Here is a 13,994-nt window from a genome sequence, read left to right as displayed (position 1 = left end):
AAATCTGTATATATTCGTTCACATTAAACACTTGTAGCCATCGTTACGACCTGCCTCGGTGCTCGATCTGATGGATGTGAGGGGTGGGCTGGCCGGATGGGGGGTGGGAATGGGCAGACATTGGGGGAAATGGGCCAACCCTGTGGATGGCCTGGGCTCCATCATCCCCCCCCCCCCCCCATCCTCTCCACCGCAACCCCAAGGATTCGGGATTCGATTGGACCATGTGATGGAATGGCCAGCTTGCATGCAGGGTTCACCCAGTGGATGGTGGAAATTGCTACCATGGGCAGGAGTCAGACATTGTCAAATGATGCGGAGCATCACAGCTGATTGCAGAACGGGTTGTCATCATCCTCCATCCCATGGACCAGACCCACTGTTGCTGCCAAGCCAGGGCCACCACCCCGTAGTGCAACAGGTATGTATCATGGAGGGAGTTGCAGGCCAAGGGTGGCCGCGGAGGAAATGATGGGGTGTGGGGGGATGTTGCTAACTTTTGGTTGGTTCAATTGGCTCTGTTTTATAACCTTTGCTCTCGAGTCGCCAGGTATCTTTATGATACCGCCACGAGGTTCAAGTTCAAGTAATGATCAATAACTCAATACACCAATTAGTAAGATTCAAATCAAAGCACATTTATTATACACAGTAATCGCTACTCATGCATAAATTCTACTTCTAAGCTACTTCTACAACTAACAGGCCTATACTTAGCTTCGGACTGGCCCACCAGGTCAGGGGAACAAATGGCCTTTCGTTCGGGTGCTGAGTCTGCGGGATTCGAAGTTGGTACAGACTGGTAGCTAGGAGCACCTATCTCGTAGCGAGCGTTGACTTAAGACTTACTGGATCTTGGCGGCAGCTGGACAGGTCACTGTCAAGGGAGGGTTCGCGTTGCTGAAGGACGATTTGTACTTGAGGGCTTAACTTTATAGTCCCATGGGGCTTCCCGCCTTTCGGGGCGGACCCTGTACCTGGTTCCAAGTGATTGGACTTCGTTCCAATCGCTTGGTTCGATTTCTCCAATACTGGAGCGGTTCCCTGATCGATGGACGGTCTTGAGGTGTCCGTTAACCTCTTTTGTGTTGGCTCCTGCTGGCGCCAAGGAGTCTGGCTTGGCTTTGTTTATCCCAAATGTTTCGATTGTCCCCGGGGATCGCTCATTAGTATGTAGATGGCTGCTACATTATTATGCAGATGGCTGCTTGTATCGATGCTGTCTGGGCTTTTGCAGAGTTTAATACACAGTAAACCTGCACCTGCTAGTTTCTGCCTCTGTTGGCTGAATTTCCCTGCAGCCTTTGCTGTTCTCCATTTTACGTCAGGAGTTGGCCAACCCAGGTGGCTACAGTGAGATGCGGTGTTCGTGTCAGGGATCGCCGAGTGTGCCAGGATAAAGCGTTGTGCACACTGCCCGGGTATCGGGGCGCAGACGTGTTTGATGCGCAGCTGATGGTCATATATCAGTTGCACGTTCAGCGAGTGGAACTCCTTTCAGTTTGTGTAGAGCGGCCTGTCATCTGCAGGAGGTGGTAGGGGGACGTGCATCCTGTCGATCATTCCCTGGACCCGGGGCATCCCGGCGATGCTGGTTGAATGCCAATATGTATTGTCTGCAGGGTGTGAAAGTCCAACATGTTAGCATGGTACGTACCCCCGTGCCCAACCAGATCGACCGGGCTACATGGTGGCCCCAGTTGGCACTGCAGCCACTGCATCTGCAAGTGTTCCCCCCACCCCCCCCCAAATCCCCGCACCCCTGGCTCCGTTGGTGGCCGGCACTGTGGGGGCCTTTGGCTCTGGCGCCCGCCCCTGATTCCAGAGGTACCGCAGGCTGACACTGCCCTCACCGGGGGGTATGCACTGCAGTCCCGTAGGGGCTACTGATGCTGTTGCCCTGGGTGGGCTGCCGGTGGGTGGGGAAGGTGTGGATGGAGATTGCGGCGAAGTGTGGGGTGGAGGAATGGGGACACCCTTACGCCTGGTGTCACTCTGCAGAACCAGGGGCCAAGGTGAGTGGTCAGTGGGTGTGCAGCAAGATGCCTGCGGTAATGGCGGTCCATGCCTGGGTACTGCCACCCGGCCTGCCCCCCCCCCTTCCCCCGCCCCGGCTGCCTCCCACCTCTGCCAGCCTGGCCAGTGTCCAGCCGGGCAGCCTGCAGTCGCTCCTCCCTGTGTCCCACCTCTTCTGTCCCTCATCAGCCACCATGCCGGTGTCACAATTTTGAAAGCACAAGTGAACCGCGCCGTCGGGAACTTGGCCCAGCTGAGGAGGAGAATAGCGGAGGCCCCGGAGAATACGGGTCGGGCCTGCTAATGATATGCAAATGGTGTTTACTCTATGTGCCTTCCGGTACGCATTGACACTGCTGTCGAGGTGACGGAGAATCACGATTTGGCGTCAAATCGGCATCCGCCACTTTTTTGGCGCCGGAACCTATTCTCCGCCCAATCGCATTCTGCAATTTTGCCGTCGGCAAACGAAGAATCCCGCCCAGAATCTTCTGGAGAAGGGTGCGGTAACCTACCCCTTTAAAGGAGCTCATAGAGGATCATGTGACCTAATCGGCCAATGGGACCAGAACACATGAACCCTGGGGGCGGAGTGCAGGTTCCCTGCCAGTTCTGTGTTTGGAGTCTTGGATCGTGGTAGCTTTTATCTTACTCTCTGTATATAGTTTCTTCCTTTAATAAATCTTTCATTCGTTAATCCATCTGGTGGCTGTCCGTCTATTAGGATATTACAACGAGCAAGACAGTTACTGGCAATGAGCTACATACAGCCATTGACCTTTTTCACTGTTTCTGATTGATTTGTTATATGTGCTTGCTTCATCACTGATGTTACATTTTTGCCTCAAAGGTTTTTTACCCGAGTAAAGATGGGACTAAAATCCCAATGTTTATTGTCCACAAGAAAGGAATCAAGCAAGACGGTTCCCACCCAGTATTCCTGTATGGCTATGGCGGATTCAACATCTCTCAAACTCCACATTACAAGTAAGTTACCGATGTTTGAGCTGTTTTGCAGCTAAGTTTAGCATAGGGACAGCTCACAAGCCCCCTTTCAGCATGAGCAAACCTATCCTGCAGGTACTTCAATTACCATCCCTATAAGAGACTGAGAAATCATTTGGATCTGCAAGAAATTGTGGCAGGGATTGTAAATCTGTGGTAATTGGTGAAAAAAATTAAGATGCAGGGTTTCGGTTCTTGGCCTTGGAGTGGATAGAGTGCAGTTCCTACCGCGTTTTAAAGGATTAAATTATGAGAATTAGTTTCATAAACTTGCCAAGTATTTCCTTGATTTTAGAACTTTGAGGGGTGAGATAATAGAATGGTTAAAATAATTGAGTGTAAGGAGCTAGAGGCAGGTCTGTGGGAGGATGCTCTGAGTAGAGTCAACACGTCCTCATCATGTGCCGGGCTGAGCCTAATACAATTCAAGGTGGTTCACCGGGCACACATGACGGTGGCCCGGATGAGCAGGTTTTTTGGGGTGGAGGAAGGAGTGGGAAGTGCAGGAGGGCCTGCAAATCATGTCCATATGATTTGGGCATGTCCGAAGCTTTGGGGATTCTGGCAGGGATCTGCTGATGTCATGTCCACGGTGCTAAAAACAAGGGTGGTTCTGAGTCCAGAGGTGGCGATCTTTGGCGTGTGGGAAGACCCAGGATTCCAGGGGGTGAGAGAGACTGACATTTTGGCCTTTGCCTCCTTGGTAGCCCGGAGACTGATCTTATTAGCGTGGAGGGATTCGGAGCCCCTGGAATCAGGGATATGGGTTAGCGACATGGCCGGGTTTCTCAGGCTTGAGAAGATTAAGTTCGCCCCGAGAGGATCAGTGTTAGGGTTCGTTCGGAGGTGGCAGCCGTTTATCGACTTCTTCGGGGGAAGGTAAACTGTTAGCAGACACACTAAGGGGGGGGGGGAGGGGGTTAGGCAATAAGTGGGGTAGGCGGAGTTAGTATACTTTAGGTTAGTTTATTATTATTATTTAGGCAGGATCAGCGAGAGGGAATGGAGGGACTTGGGAATTGTGTGTATAAGCTATGTTGGCGAGGTATGGTTGTTGGTTGGGGGGGGGGATGGTGTTACGCATCGAATTATGTTTTCATTTGTATTTGTATCTTCTGTTGTTATAAAACCATAAATGCCTTAATAAAACTTTTGTTAAAAAGTAATAATAATTGAGGGATTCAATAGAGTATTTCGAGAGAAAGCATCTCCTCTAGTGAGAGAATTCAGAATAAGGCGAGATAACCTTAAAATTAGAACTAGGTCATTGAGAATTAAAATCAGGATCTTTTTCCCACTAATGTTAGTGGAAATCTGGATAATCCCTCTGGAAAGACTGTGGAAGCTGAGTATTCATTGAAGCTTTCAAGTCTGAAATTGATAGAATTTGTTGGTAAGTTTACCCAGGGATATGGATCTAAATGGAGTTCAAAAACAGATCAGGGGGGCACTGCCAAACAATCCCATCTTAACCTCTTCTGCAAGGCCCGGCCCCGGGGCTGACGCCTACCTCTACAACCAGGGCGCCTGGAATGCTGGCCCTCCTGCTCCCATATGTCACATACGGGCCGCAATTGTCTTCAGCCGAGTCCGGAGACGTCCCATGTTTCGATGGCCGGCTCTTCGCCCAGCGGCCGGAGTCACCATGGCGGTTGGATACCACATGAGGGGCGATGCCCCAAAGCGCTCACCTCCATTCCTATTCATGTCCCGATACAAGTGAATGGCCTTTTGCACCAAATGGAGTCAGATGCAGGAGCTGCCATTTCTGTGGTCGTGCAGATCACCTTTGATCTTATTAAACGGGGAGTTCATACTTTTACTTTGGCTGACAGTGGCTTGTTTGGCCACTTTTACAAGGGAACATCTAAATATTGTGGGGTCCACTATTGCTCTGGTGGTTTATGGGAGCCAAACTGTTCACCTTCCCCTCATTGTTGTACAAGGAAGCGGCCCTAGCCTGTTGGGCCAGGATTGGCTTCACCGCTGCAGTTGGATTGGCACCATAACCTCCAAGCGGGGCCTGGCGGTCTGTGCAGTACTGAGCAAATTCCCAGAGGTTTTCCAGCCTGGCTTGGGTACCATTAAAGGGGCCGTTGCCAAGATCCAGGTAGACCCAGAGGCCCAACCTTGATATTTTCATGCCTGCCCAGTTCCCTATGCTTTAGTGGAGAAAGTCGAGACCGAACTTTGTTGTTTGGAGAGTTTGGGCATCATTAGGTCTGTGCACTTCGCTGATTGGGCAGCGCCGGTGGTCCCCATAATGAAGTCGGAGAAGACAGTCCGCCTCTGTGGAGACTATGAATTGACAGTGAACATGACTTTGAGGTTGGACCATTATCCATTACCGCACATCGAGGATCTTTATGCTCCATTGGCCCGTGGCTGTACATTTACGAAATTGGGCATGAGCAATGCTTATCTACAACTGGAGCTCGACGAATTGTCATGGAAATACGTTACAATCAATATGCCCAAGGAAGTCTATGGGTACACCCAGCTCACATTCAGAGTGTCCTCGGTGTGCGCAGTTTTCAGTGCGTCATGGAGAGCATTCTTCATAGATGCTGCACGTTGCGGTTTATTTAAACGATGCGCTTGTCACAGGGACCATCGAGCAAGTGTATTTGCAGAACCTCAAGGTGGTGTTGAAGCGTTTTTCGGAGTATGAGGTCCACTTGCGCCGCATGAAGTGCATGCTTCATGCAAAAGAAGTCGGAAATTTGGGATATCGAGTGGACAGAGACGGCCTGCACCCGGTTGCTGAGAAAGTGAGACCCATCAAAATGTTCCCCACCCCACAGAGCTTCGCTCTTTTCTTGTACTGGTCATTTACTCTGGTCGGTTCATCCTTAATTTAGCTACCTTCCTGGCCCCCTTCATCTTCTCCTTAAGAAGTACCAGCTCTGGGAATGGCGCACGACCCAGGATGAGGCATTTAAGAAGATGAAATGGCGGTTGTTCTCTTCAGGGGTGTTGACACATTTCGACCCTTTGAAACCATTATTTGTTACACGCAATGCTTTGCCGTATGGGATTGGGGCAGTCCTGTCTCATCTGTTGAGCAATGGCCGTGAACATCAAATCGCCGTTGCCTCCCAGATACTGGCTGCTGCTGAGAGAAAATACGCTCAGATCGAGAAAGTAGGGCTGGCAGTCATATTTCGTATAAAGTGGTTTCATCAATAAGTCTGTGGTCACCAGTTCTTTATCGTCATGGATCATAAGCAGTTGCTGGGTCTCTTCCATGACGACAAGGTGATCCCGCTGATAGCTTCCGCAAGGATTCAGCGCTGGGCCTTGTTATTAGCTGCTTATGAATACTCTTTCAAGCACTACCCAGAGACCCAGATTGCACATGCTGATGCGTTGAGCCATCCTCCCCTGCAGACCGAATCCACAAACCCGCCCCTACGGTGGATGAAGTGGTTGTTGTGCAAATTTTATGGACTCCTTGCCCGTCACTGTATTCATGACTGGACGCAAGTACTAGCCAAGATGTGGCATCTGGTGCTCTATGGTGGCCATCATCGACAGCTACCAATGGAGTTGAAGGCTTTTTCCTCAAAGTTCTCGGAGCTGACCATGGAAGATGGTATCATCCTGTGGGGCATGAGGGTTATTGTTCTGGCAAAGGGTGAAGCAATCGTTTTGAAGGACATTCCCAAAGGCCTCCACGGAGTGTCCAAAATGAAGTTGCTGGCGAGAAGCTGGTGGCCGGGTTTGGTCACTGATTCAAAACATTGGCCCAACAGTGCTTCATCTGTCAAGAGCACCAGTAGCTCCCCGCGGCAGCATCCCTAAACCTTTGAGAGTGTGGGGGCGCCTTTGGACTCCTGTAGACATCGATTTTGCCGGGCAATTCCTGGGTTTGATGTTTTTCATCCTGGTGGACACTCACTCAAAGTGGCTAGAGGTCCACAAGATGGCAATGATTACTTTCCGGGCAACTATCGAGCGATTGTGCATTTCTTTTTCCACCCACGGGATCCCTGAGGTGATTGTAACCGACAACTGGGTCTCTTTCATGAGCAAGGTATTTGCCAGTTTTGTGAAAAGCAATGGGATTCATGATATGGGTGGCACCGTTGCACAGTGGTTAGCACTGTTGCTTCACAGCGCCAGGGTCCCAGGTTTGATTGCCGGCTTGTGTCACTGTCTGTGCGGAGTCTACACATTCTCCCTGTGTCTGCGTCGGTTTCCTTCGGGTGCTCCGATTTCCTCCCACAAGTTCCGAAAGACGTGCTGTTAGATAATTTGGACATTCTGAATTCTCCCTCTGTGTACCCGAACAGGTGCCGGGGTGTGGCGACTCGGGGATTTTCCCAGTAACTTAATTGCAGTGTTAATGTAAGCCTACTTGTGACACTAATTAAGATTATTATTATTATGTCCACACTTCCTCATACCATCCAACATCAAAAGTCTTGGTAGAGAGGGCCATGCATACAGTTAAATGGGGGTCAAAGAAACACATTTCGGTTCGAATGACACCAGGCTTGATTGATTGATATTTATTGTCACATGTACCGAAGTACATTGAAAAGTATTTTTCTGCGGCCAAGGGAACGTACACAGAACGTACATAGTAGATAAAAGAATAATCGACAGAGTACTTTTACAGTGGTACATAAATAGTGATTGGTTACAGTGTGGAACAAGGCCAAACAAGAGCAGCATAGGGCGTTTTGAATAGTGTTCTTACAGGGAACAGATCAGTCCAAGGGAGAGTCGTTGAGGAGTCTAATAGATGTGGGGAAGAAGCTGTTCCTATGTCTGGCACATTTTCTATTCTTATATAGGACCACATGGTGACTGGAGTGGCTCCTGCTGAGATGTTAATGGTCATAGGATTCGCATACGACTGAGTTTGATTATTCCGGACACCGACACAAGGGTGTGCCGTAACCCAGGTTTGTACGGGCATTGCCCAGTTCGAAGTCGACCTCTTCAACGCTTCATTCATAACTTTAACAATGTTCGCTGGCTCTCGGGGATGTCGTCCATAGAACAGGACCAGTCTCAGGTCCGGGGGAGCAACAAATGGGGTAGCATTTGGATTACATTCGTTCAAGGAGGTTGCTCCCTCGTGAGATTCCTCGAAGGAAACCTGTCCTGGATCATCCGGTTCCATTGCTGAACCAGCCTGCTGTGACACCTCCAGTCTTTCTCGACACCGTCATGCCCGGCGGTGTATCTCCCGTCTCTGAAATGGAGTTGCAGACTTCTGAGGTCTCAGATGCCAATTTAACAGTTCAGCCGCCTCCTGCCGATCATCTGCCACAGAGTTCCTGCCGCAGACAACATTTACCAGCGAGCTATACGCTGACTGATCCAGCGCATCAGGAACATGACGATTTCCCGGACCTTAAGAGAGTCCGATGTCCTCCATCTGCTCCTCGTCGTCCTCATCAGTCATCGAGGGGGTCTTCGTACTTTGGAGGGAAGGAATGCAATATCCCACACAGGATCTACTGGTTGGGAAGATTATCTTCCCCATGGTCGTCGTAGTTTATGAGCTCCCCCGTGATGTATAAAAGTTCGGCCATCTAGTAGGGATCTACCAGGAACAGTATATATTGTATTGCAAATAAGTCTAGTTCTTTACCTGGTGTAGACTCCCTGTGACCTTATTAAAGTCATGATTAGTGAATCCAAACAAGAACCTTGACACTTCCTCTCCTTCGTGATTGAGGAGTTCTGAGGCCAGTTGTGGAACCCCATCAGACCAATATTCATCCCTCAGCCAACATTACAGAAACCGATTATCTCTTCATTTATCTCATTGCTGCTTCTGAGAGTTTGCTGTGCACAAATTGGCTGCCATGTTTCCGAGTTTACAACCGTGATTACATTTCAGTAATAATACATTTGGCAGTGAAATGCTTTGGAGCTTCCTGAGGTTATGAAAGTGGAAAAGGGAATACAAGTCTTTATTTTAAATCACTGAATAATAATAATAATAGTCACTTATTGTCACAAGTCGGCTTCAATGAAGTTACTGTGAAAACCCCCCATTCCGGCGCCAGTTCAGGGAGGCTGGACCGGGAATTGAACCCGCGCTGCTGGTCTTGTTCTGCATTACAAGCCAGCTGTCTTAGCCCACTGTGCTAAACCAACCCCTTAGGCATCACCATTTGAAGTGATTTAAATCAGATAATTATTTCAGACATCAGTAATTATTGGCATGCACAGCACTTCAAATCCAGAATGAATTCTTGTGGTTTGAAAGGCTAGGATTGTGATTCAATCACCTGCCGCAATTCAGAATAGACCACTGTTGTAGATTGTAGATCAATTGTATTGTGTTAAATCGCCCCTCTCACACCTCACTGCCTCCGCTGTGTTTCCAGCGTTGCGTACCTAATTTATGTCAGGCACCTGGGTGGAATCCTAGCTGTGGCCAATATACGAGGAGGAGGAGAATATGGAGAAACATGGCACCAAGGTAAGAGGTTCCCGACAATCTGTCCTGCATCTCGGATTCATTTCACTTCTGCATATTGCAACAAGGTACGGTCATGTCGGGGTTATGTTACTGCAATAATAACTAGCTGACAAGACTTACTAATAATTCAGAGAATTCAAGTTCTAATCAACGTTAACAGATTGAGAATTTGAATGCAGTTGATATCAATAACATGAATACGCAGCTGTCGCAGTGATGCCAAAAATCCAGCTGGTTCACTGCTGTTCTTGGAGGAAGGTAACCTTCCATTTTTCATCAAGTCTGGGCCCATTTTTGCTTTCTGTCTCCCAGGAACATGGCTTACTCTTAACTGCCTCTGAAATGGCCTAACATGCACTTCTTCGTATCAAAGTCCTGCAAACAATGGCTCAAGGCCCACCACCACCACTGCCATCTGAAGGCAGTGCCTTGTTGGCAATGCCCACATCCTAAGAAAGGCCTCAAACTGGGAAATAACTGAAGAATGTCCATCCCCTGTAAAGTTATCAGTATAAGAACTATGTGACCATTCCTGATTGGCTCCATAAGATTGTTGACTTCATTTGATTTCTTGGCGATATGGAAGCCAACTGAAATGAGTATTTTAAAATAAATTTAGTGTACCCAATTATTTTCTTTTCCAATTAAGGGGCAATTTAGCATGGCCAATCCACCTGACCACATCTTTGGGTGGTGGGGGTGAAACCCATGCAGACACGTGGACAATGTGCAAACTCCACACAGACAGTGACCTGGGGCCGGGATCAAACCCGGGTCCTCCGTGACGTAGGCAGCAGTGCTAACCACTGCGCCACCGTGCCGCCTTTATTGAGACAAGAGTTGCTCCACAACATGACCTAAACACTTTATTGCGTTTTCCTGATTGTTTCATAAAGTTTTGAAAAATGTTGTCAAATATTTCTCTGTGGCTTAGATTTGCTATTAACATGTTTATCATGTTCCTCTGCTTAACTGGGTCGTAAGGTCATAATTAATAGGACCATGAGTAGATCATTCAGCCCACTGAACCTGCTGCAGCATTTGATAAGATTATGGCTGATCTGACCAGAGCCTTCACTCCATTTTTCTGCCTGCCACCTATAATCTTTAGCCCCCTTGTTGACCAAAAATCTGTCTAACTAGGGCAGCATTGCTGCCTCACGGCGCCGAGGTCCCAAGTTCGATCCCGGCTCTGGGTCACTGTCCGGGTGGAGTTTGCACATTCTCCTTGTGTTTACGTGGGTTTCACCCCCACAGCCCAAAGATGTGCAGGCTAGGTGGATTAGCCATGCTAAATTGCCCCTTAATTGGATAAAATGAATTGGGTACTCTCAATTTTTTTTTTTTTTAATCTGTCTAACCCAGCCTGGAATATACCCAATGACCCAGTTTCCATTGCTCGCAAAGACAAATGAAACGCTGAAGGAAGAAATTCCTTTCATCTGGAATGGATTATTTTTTAAAATAAATTTAGAGTACCCAATTCATTTTTTCCAATTAAGGGGCAACTTAGCATGGCCAATCCACCTACCCTGCACATCTTTGGGTTGTGGGGGCGAAACCCACGCAAATGTGCAAACTCCACACGGACAGTGACCCAGAGCCAGGATTGAACCTGGGACCTCGGTGCCGTGAGACAGCTGTGCTAACCACTGTGCCACCAGGCTGCCCTCTGGAATGGATTCTTAATGCAAACAGCTGATCAAAAGCATTGTTTGAAAGAGGATTTAAAAGCATGCCTTCATTCAAGTTATTAACATGGATCGTAACAAGTTGAGGCCCCAGCACTGAACCCTATTGTAATCCACCAGTTACAGTTTGTCAACCTGAAAGTTATCCATTTATCCTGATTCTGTTTCCTGTTAGTTACCCAATCCTCTATCCCTGCCAATATTTCACCCCAGTACTTAGAAAATTCCAGTGTTGAACTAAAAATATTTCATATGACTATACTACTTGTGTCAAAAGATTTGCAAATCTATCTGTTTGTTTGTAGCAAGCAAACCCTGTCTCATATTTTGTTACGATTCGAGTTGTTCTACTGGATGGGAGAATCCAGAATGGAACCCTGGCTCCAAAGATGGTAATTTTCACTTTTCTTTAGAAAACGTGGAGGAATAGAGTCACGGGACCACTAATTAGTTTTGACGACAAGAAAAATAAAATGATTTGCGTGGGTTTCGTCCCCACAGCCCAAAGATGTGCAGGCTAGGTGGATTGGCCATGCTAAATTGCCCCTTAATTGGAAAAAATGAATTGGGTGCTCTAAATTAAAAAACAAACATGAAACGTTTGATTATGATAAAATATTCCTTTTCTCCCTCCTTAGCTTCACAAATATATACGGTTTTCAAAGATAACACCCCACTGAAACTAAGTGGCCGATGCTTCTCAACCAAACTTCCGTGGATTAATCTCACAAACCCCCAGATGATTGTCACATGAGAATTTACTTTTTTTTTAAATGTTTTATCAGGGTTTTTCTTTTTATACATAACAAAAATGAAAGTTAGCATACATAGAAACTATATGCATAGGTTACAATTCACATTTTTTTAAATAAGTGCCCAACTTTGACTTGGCCTCCTAGTTCCAACTCTCCCTTTCCTCCAGATTCCCTCCCTTTCTATCTGGAGTGTCCTCTTTGTTCCTTGGTTCATGAAACTGAGACCTATTGGGATGGGCAGCACAGTATGCAGTGTTTAGCACTGCTGCCTCACGACGATGAGGACCCGGAGTCGATCCATGCCCCGGGTCACTGTCCGTGTGGAGATTGCACATTCTCCCCGTGCCTGCGTGGGTCTCACCCCCACAACACAAAAAGATGCGCAGGGTAGGTGGATTGGCCACGCTAATGTGCTCCTTAACTGGGGGAAAAAAAAGAATTGGATACTCTAAATTTATTTTTTAAATGTGTTTTTTTAAACTTGGACCTATTGGGGTAGCGTAGTGCTATGTATGCTGTTTCGTCTTAGGTTGCTTGTGTGGGGCATGGTTGGGTTCTGTGTCTCTTTGTTCCCCCACTCCCTCCTTACCCCCTCCCCTCTTTCCAATTGTGTCTGTGGTTCTTCTGTGGATCCCGCCTCCCCCTGGTTTATTGGCTGCTGGCCACAAATAGGTCTTGGAACAGGTTGGAGAATGGCCATCACATCTTGTGGAAGACCTTTTCCAACCCCCGGATGATGAATTTGATTTTCTCCATTTGGAGAAATTCCGCTAGATCGGACAGCCACTTTTGGGTGGTGCGGCTGATTGCCAGCCAAGCAGGATTCTTCGGCGGGTGATTAGGGAGGCAAAGGCAAGGGCGTCGGTCCTCTTCCCCATAAAGAGTTCTGGCTGTTATCCCAAAGACTGCCACTCTCAGGCATGGCTCCACTCTCATCCCCACCACCTTGGACACCACCTCGAAGAACCCTGTCCAGAACCCGAGTCTGGTGCATGTACAGAAATGTGGGCGTGGTTGGCCGAGCCTCCTTGGCACCGTTCGCATTTGTCCTCCAACTCCGGGAAGAACTTGCTCATTCGGGTTCTGGTTAAGTGGGCTCTATGTACCACTTTTAGCTGCAATAGGCTTAGCCTTGCACAAGTAGAGGTGGAGTTGACCCTATGCAGTGCTTCACTCCAGAGTCCCCATCCTATTTCAAACCCTAGCTCTTCTTCCCATTTTTCTCTTGTCTCATCCCATGGAACGCATGCCTTTCCTAGCAGTCGGCCAGCTGGGTGCCCGCAGTTTCCCCTCTCTAGGATGTCTATCCAGTAGGTCCTCTAATAGGAATCTTGCAGCATCTGAGAGTATGTCTTTGTTTCCCTACGTAGGAAGTTTTTGATTTGCATGTATCTTAATTAATTTCCCCCAGTCAGTTGGAACCTCTCTATCACTTCCTCTAGTGTTGTCAGTCTGTGGTCTGTGTAGAAGTCCCTAACTGTCAACGTCCCCCCCCACCGTCCTGTCTCCATCTTTTAAAGGTGGCATGAATTGTGGCTTGCGCGAACCTGTGGTTGTTGCAGATGGAGGCCTTGATGGACATTGTGGTTAGGCCGTAGTGCTGACTTAGTTGGTTCCACCACCAGAGTGTGGCTCTCACCACAGGGCTCATTGAGTGCTTGGTGAGGATGGGAGCACTGACATGACATGGGCACGGGGGGACATCCCTGTGCAGGAGTCCTCCTCCATTCTTACCCATTCAGCCTCCGGTTACTTTTCCATTCCTTTACTCTTTCTGCTGTTACTGCACAGTGGTAATATTGCAGGTTGGGGAAGGCCAGGCCTCCCATGCCTCTTGTTCTTTCAGGACTTTTTGGGGCTCCTTGGGGCCTCTCTTTCCCCCCCCCCCCCCCCCCCCAAACACACACACATACATACACACACAAACACCATGATCAATTTGTCCAGGGAGTTAAAAAAGGCCTTAGGGATGTAGATCTGTGTGGATCTGAATAAAAGAAGAACCTGGGCAATACGTTCATCTTAATCGTCTCCACCCTCCCTGCCAGGGAGAGTGGGAGTGTGCCCCACTTCTGCAGG

At 48.2% G+C, this 13,994-nt stretch overlaps 1 protein-coding gene across 1 annotated transcript in view; it reads left to right on the top strand.

The window, feature by feature from the left end:
- The window catches only part of LOC140415004 (prolyl endopeptidase-like), a 52,610-nt gene that overhangs the window by 30,877 nt on the left and 7,739 nt on the right, over positions 1–13,994 (top strand). The window contains exons 11-12 of the mRNA XM_072501024.1: positions 2,867–3,003; positions 9,375–9,469. Of these exons, the coding sequence (XP_072357125.1) occupies positions 2,867–3,003; positions 9,375–9,469 (232 nt within the window). The remainder of the gene's footprint in view (positions 1–2,866; positions 3,004–9,374; positions 9,470–13,994) is intronic.

Source organism: Scyliorhinus torazame, chromosome 1 (genome assembly GCF_047496885.1).
Source record: "Scyliorhinus torazame isolate Kashiwa2021f chromosome 1, sScyTor2.1, whole genome shotgun sequence".
In the NCBI taxonomy this organism is placed as follows: domain Eukaryota; kingdom Metazoa; phylum Chordata; class Chondrichthyes; order Carcharhiniformes; family Scyliorhinidae; genus Scyliorhinus; species Scyliorhinus torazame.
The sequence above is the reverse complement of the archived record's forward strand: the minus strand, read 5'-3'. Positions and strand labels throughout refer to the sequence as shown.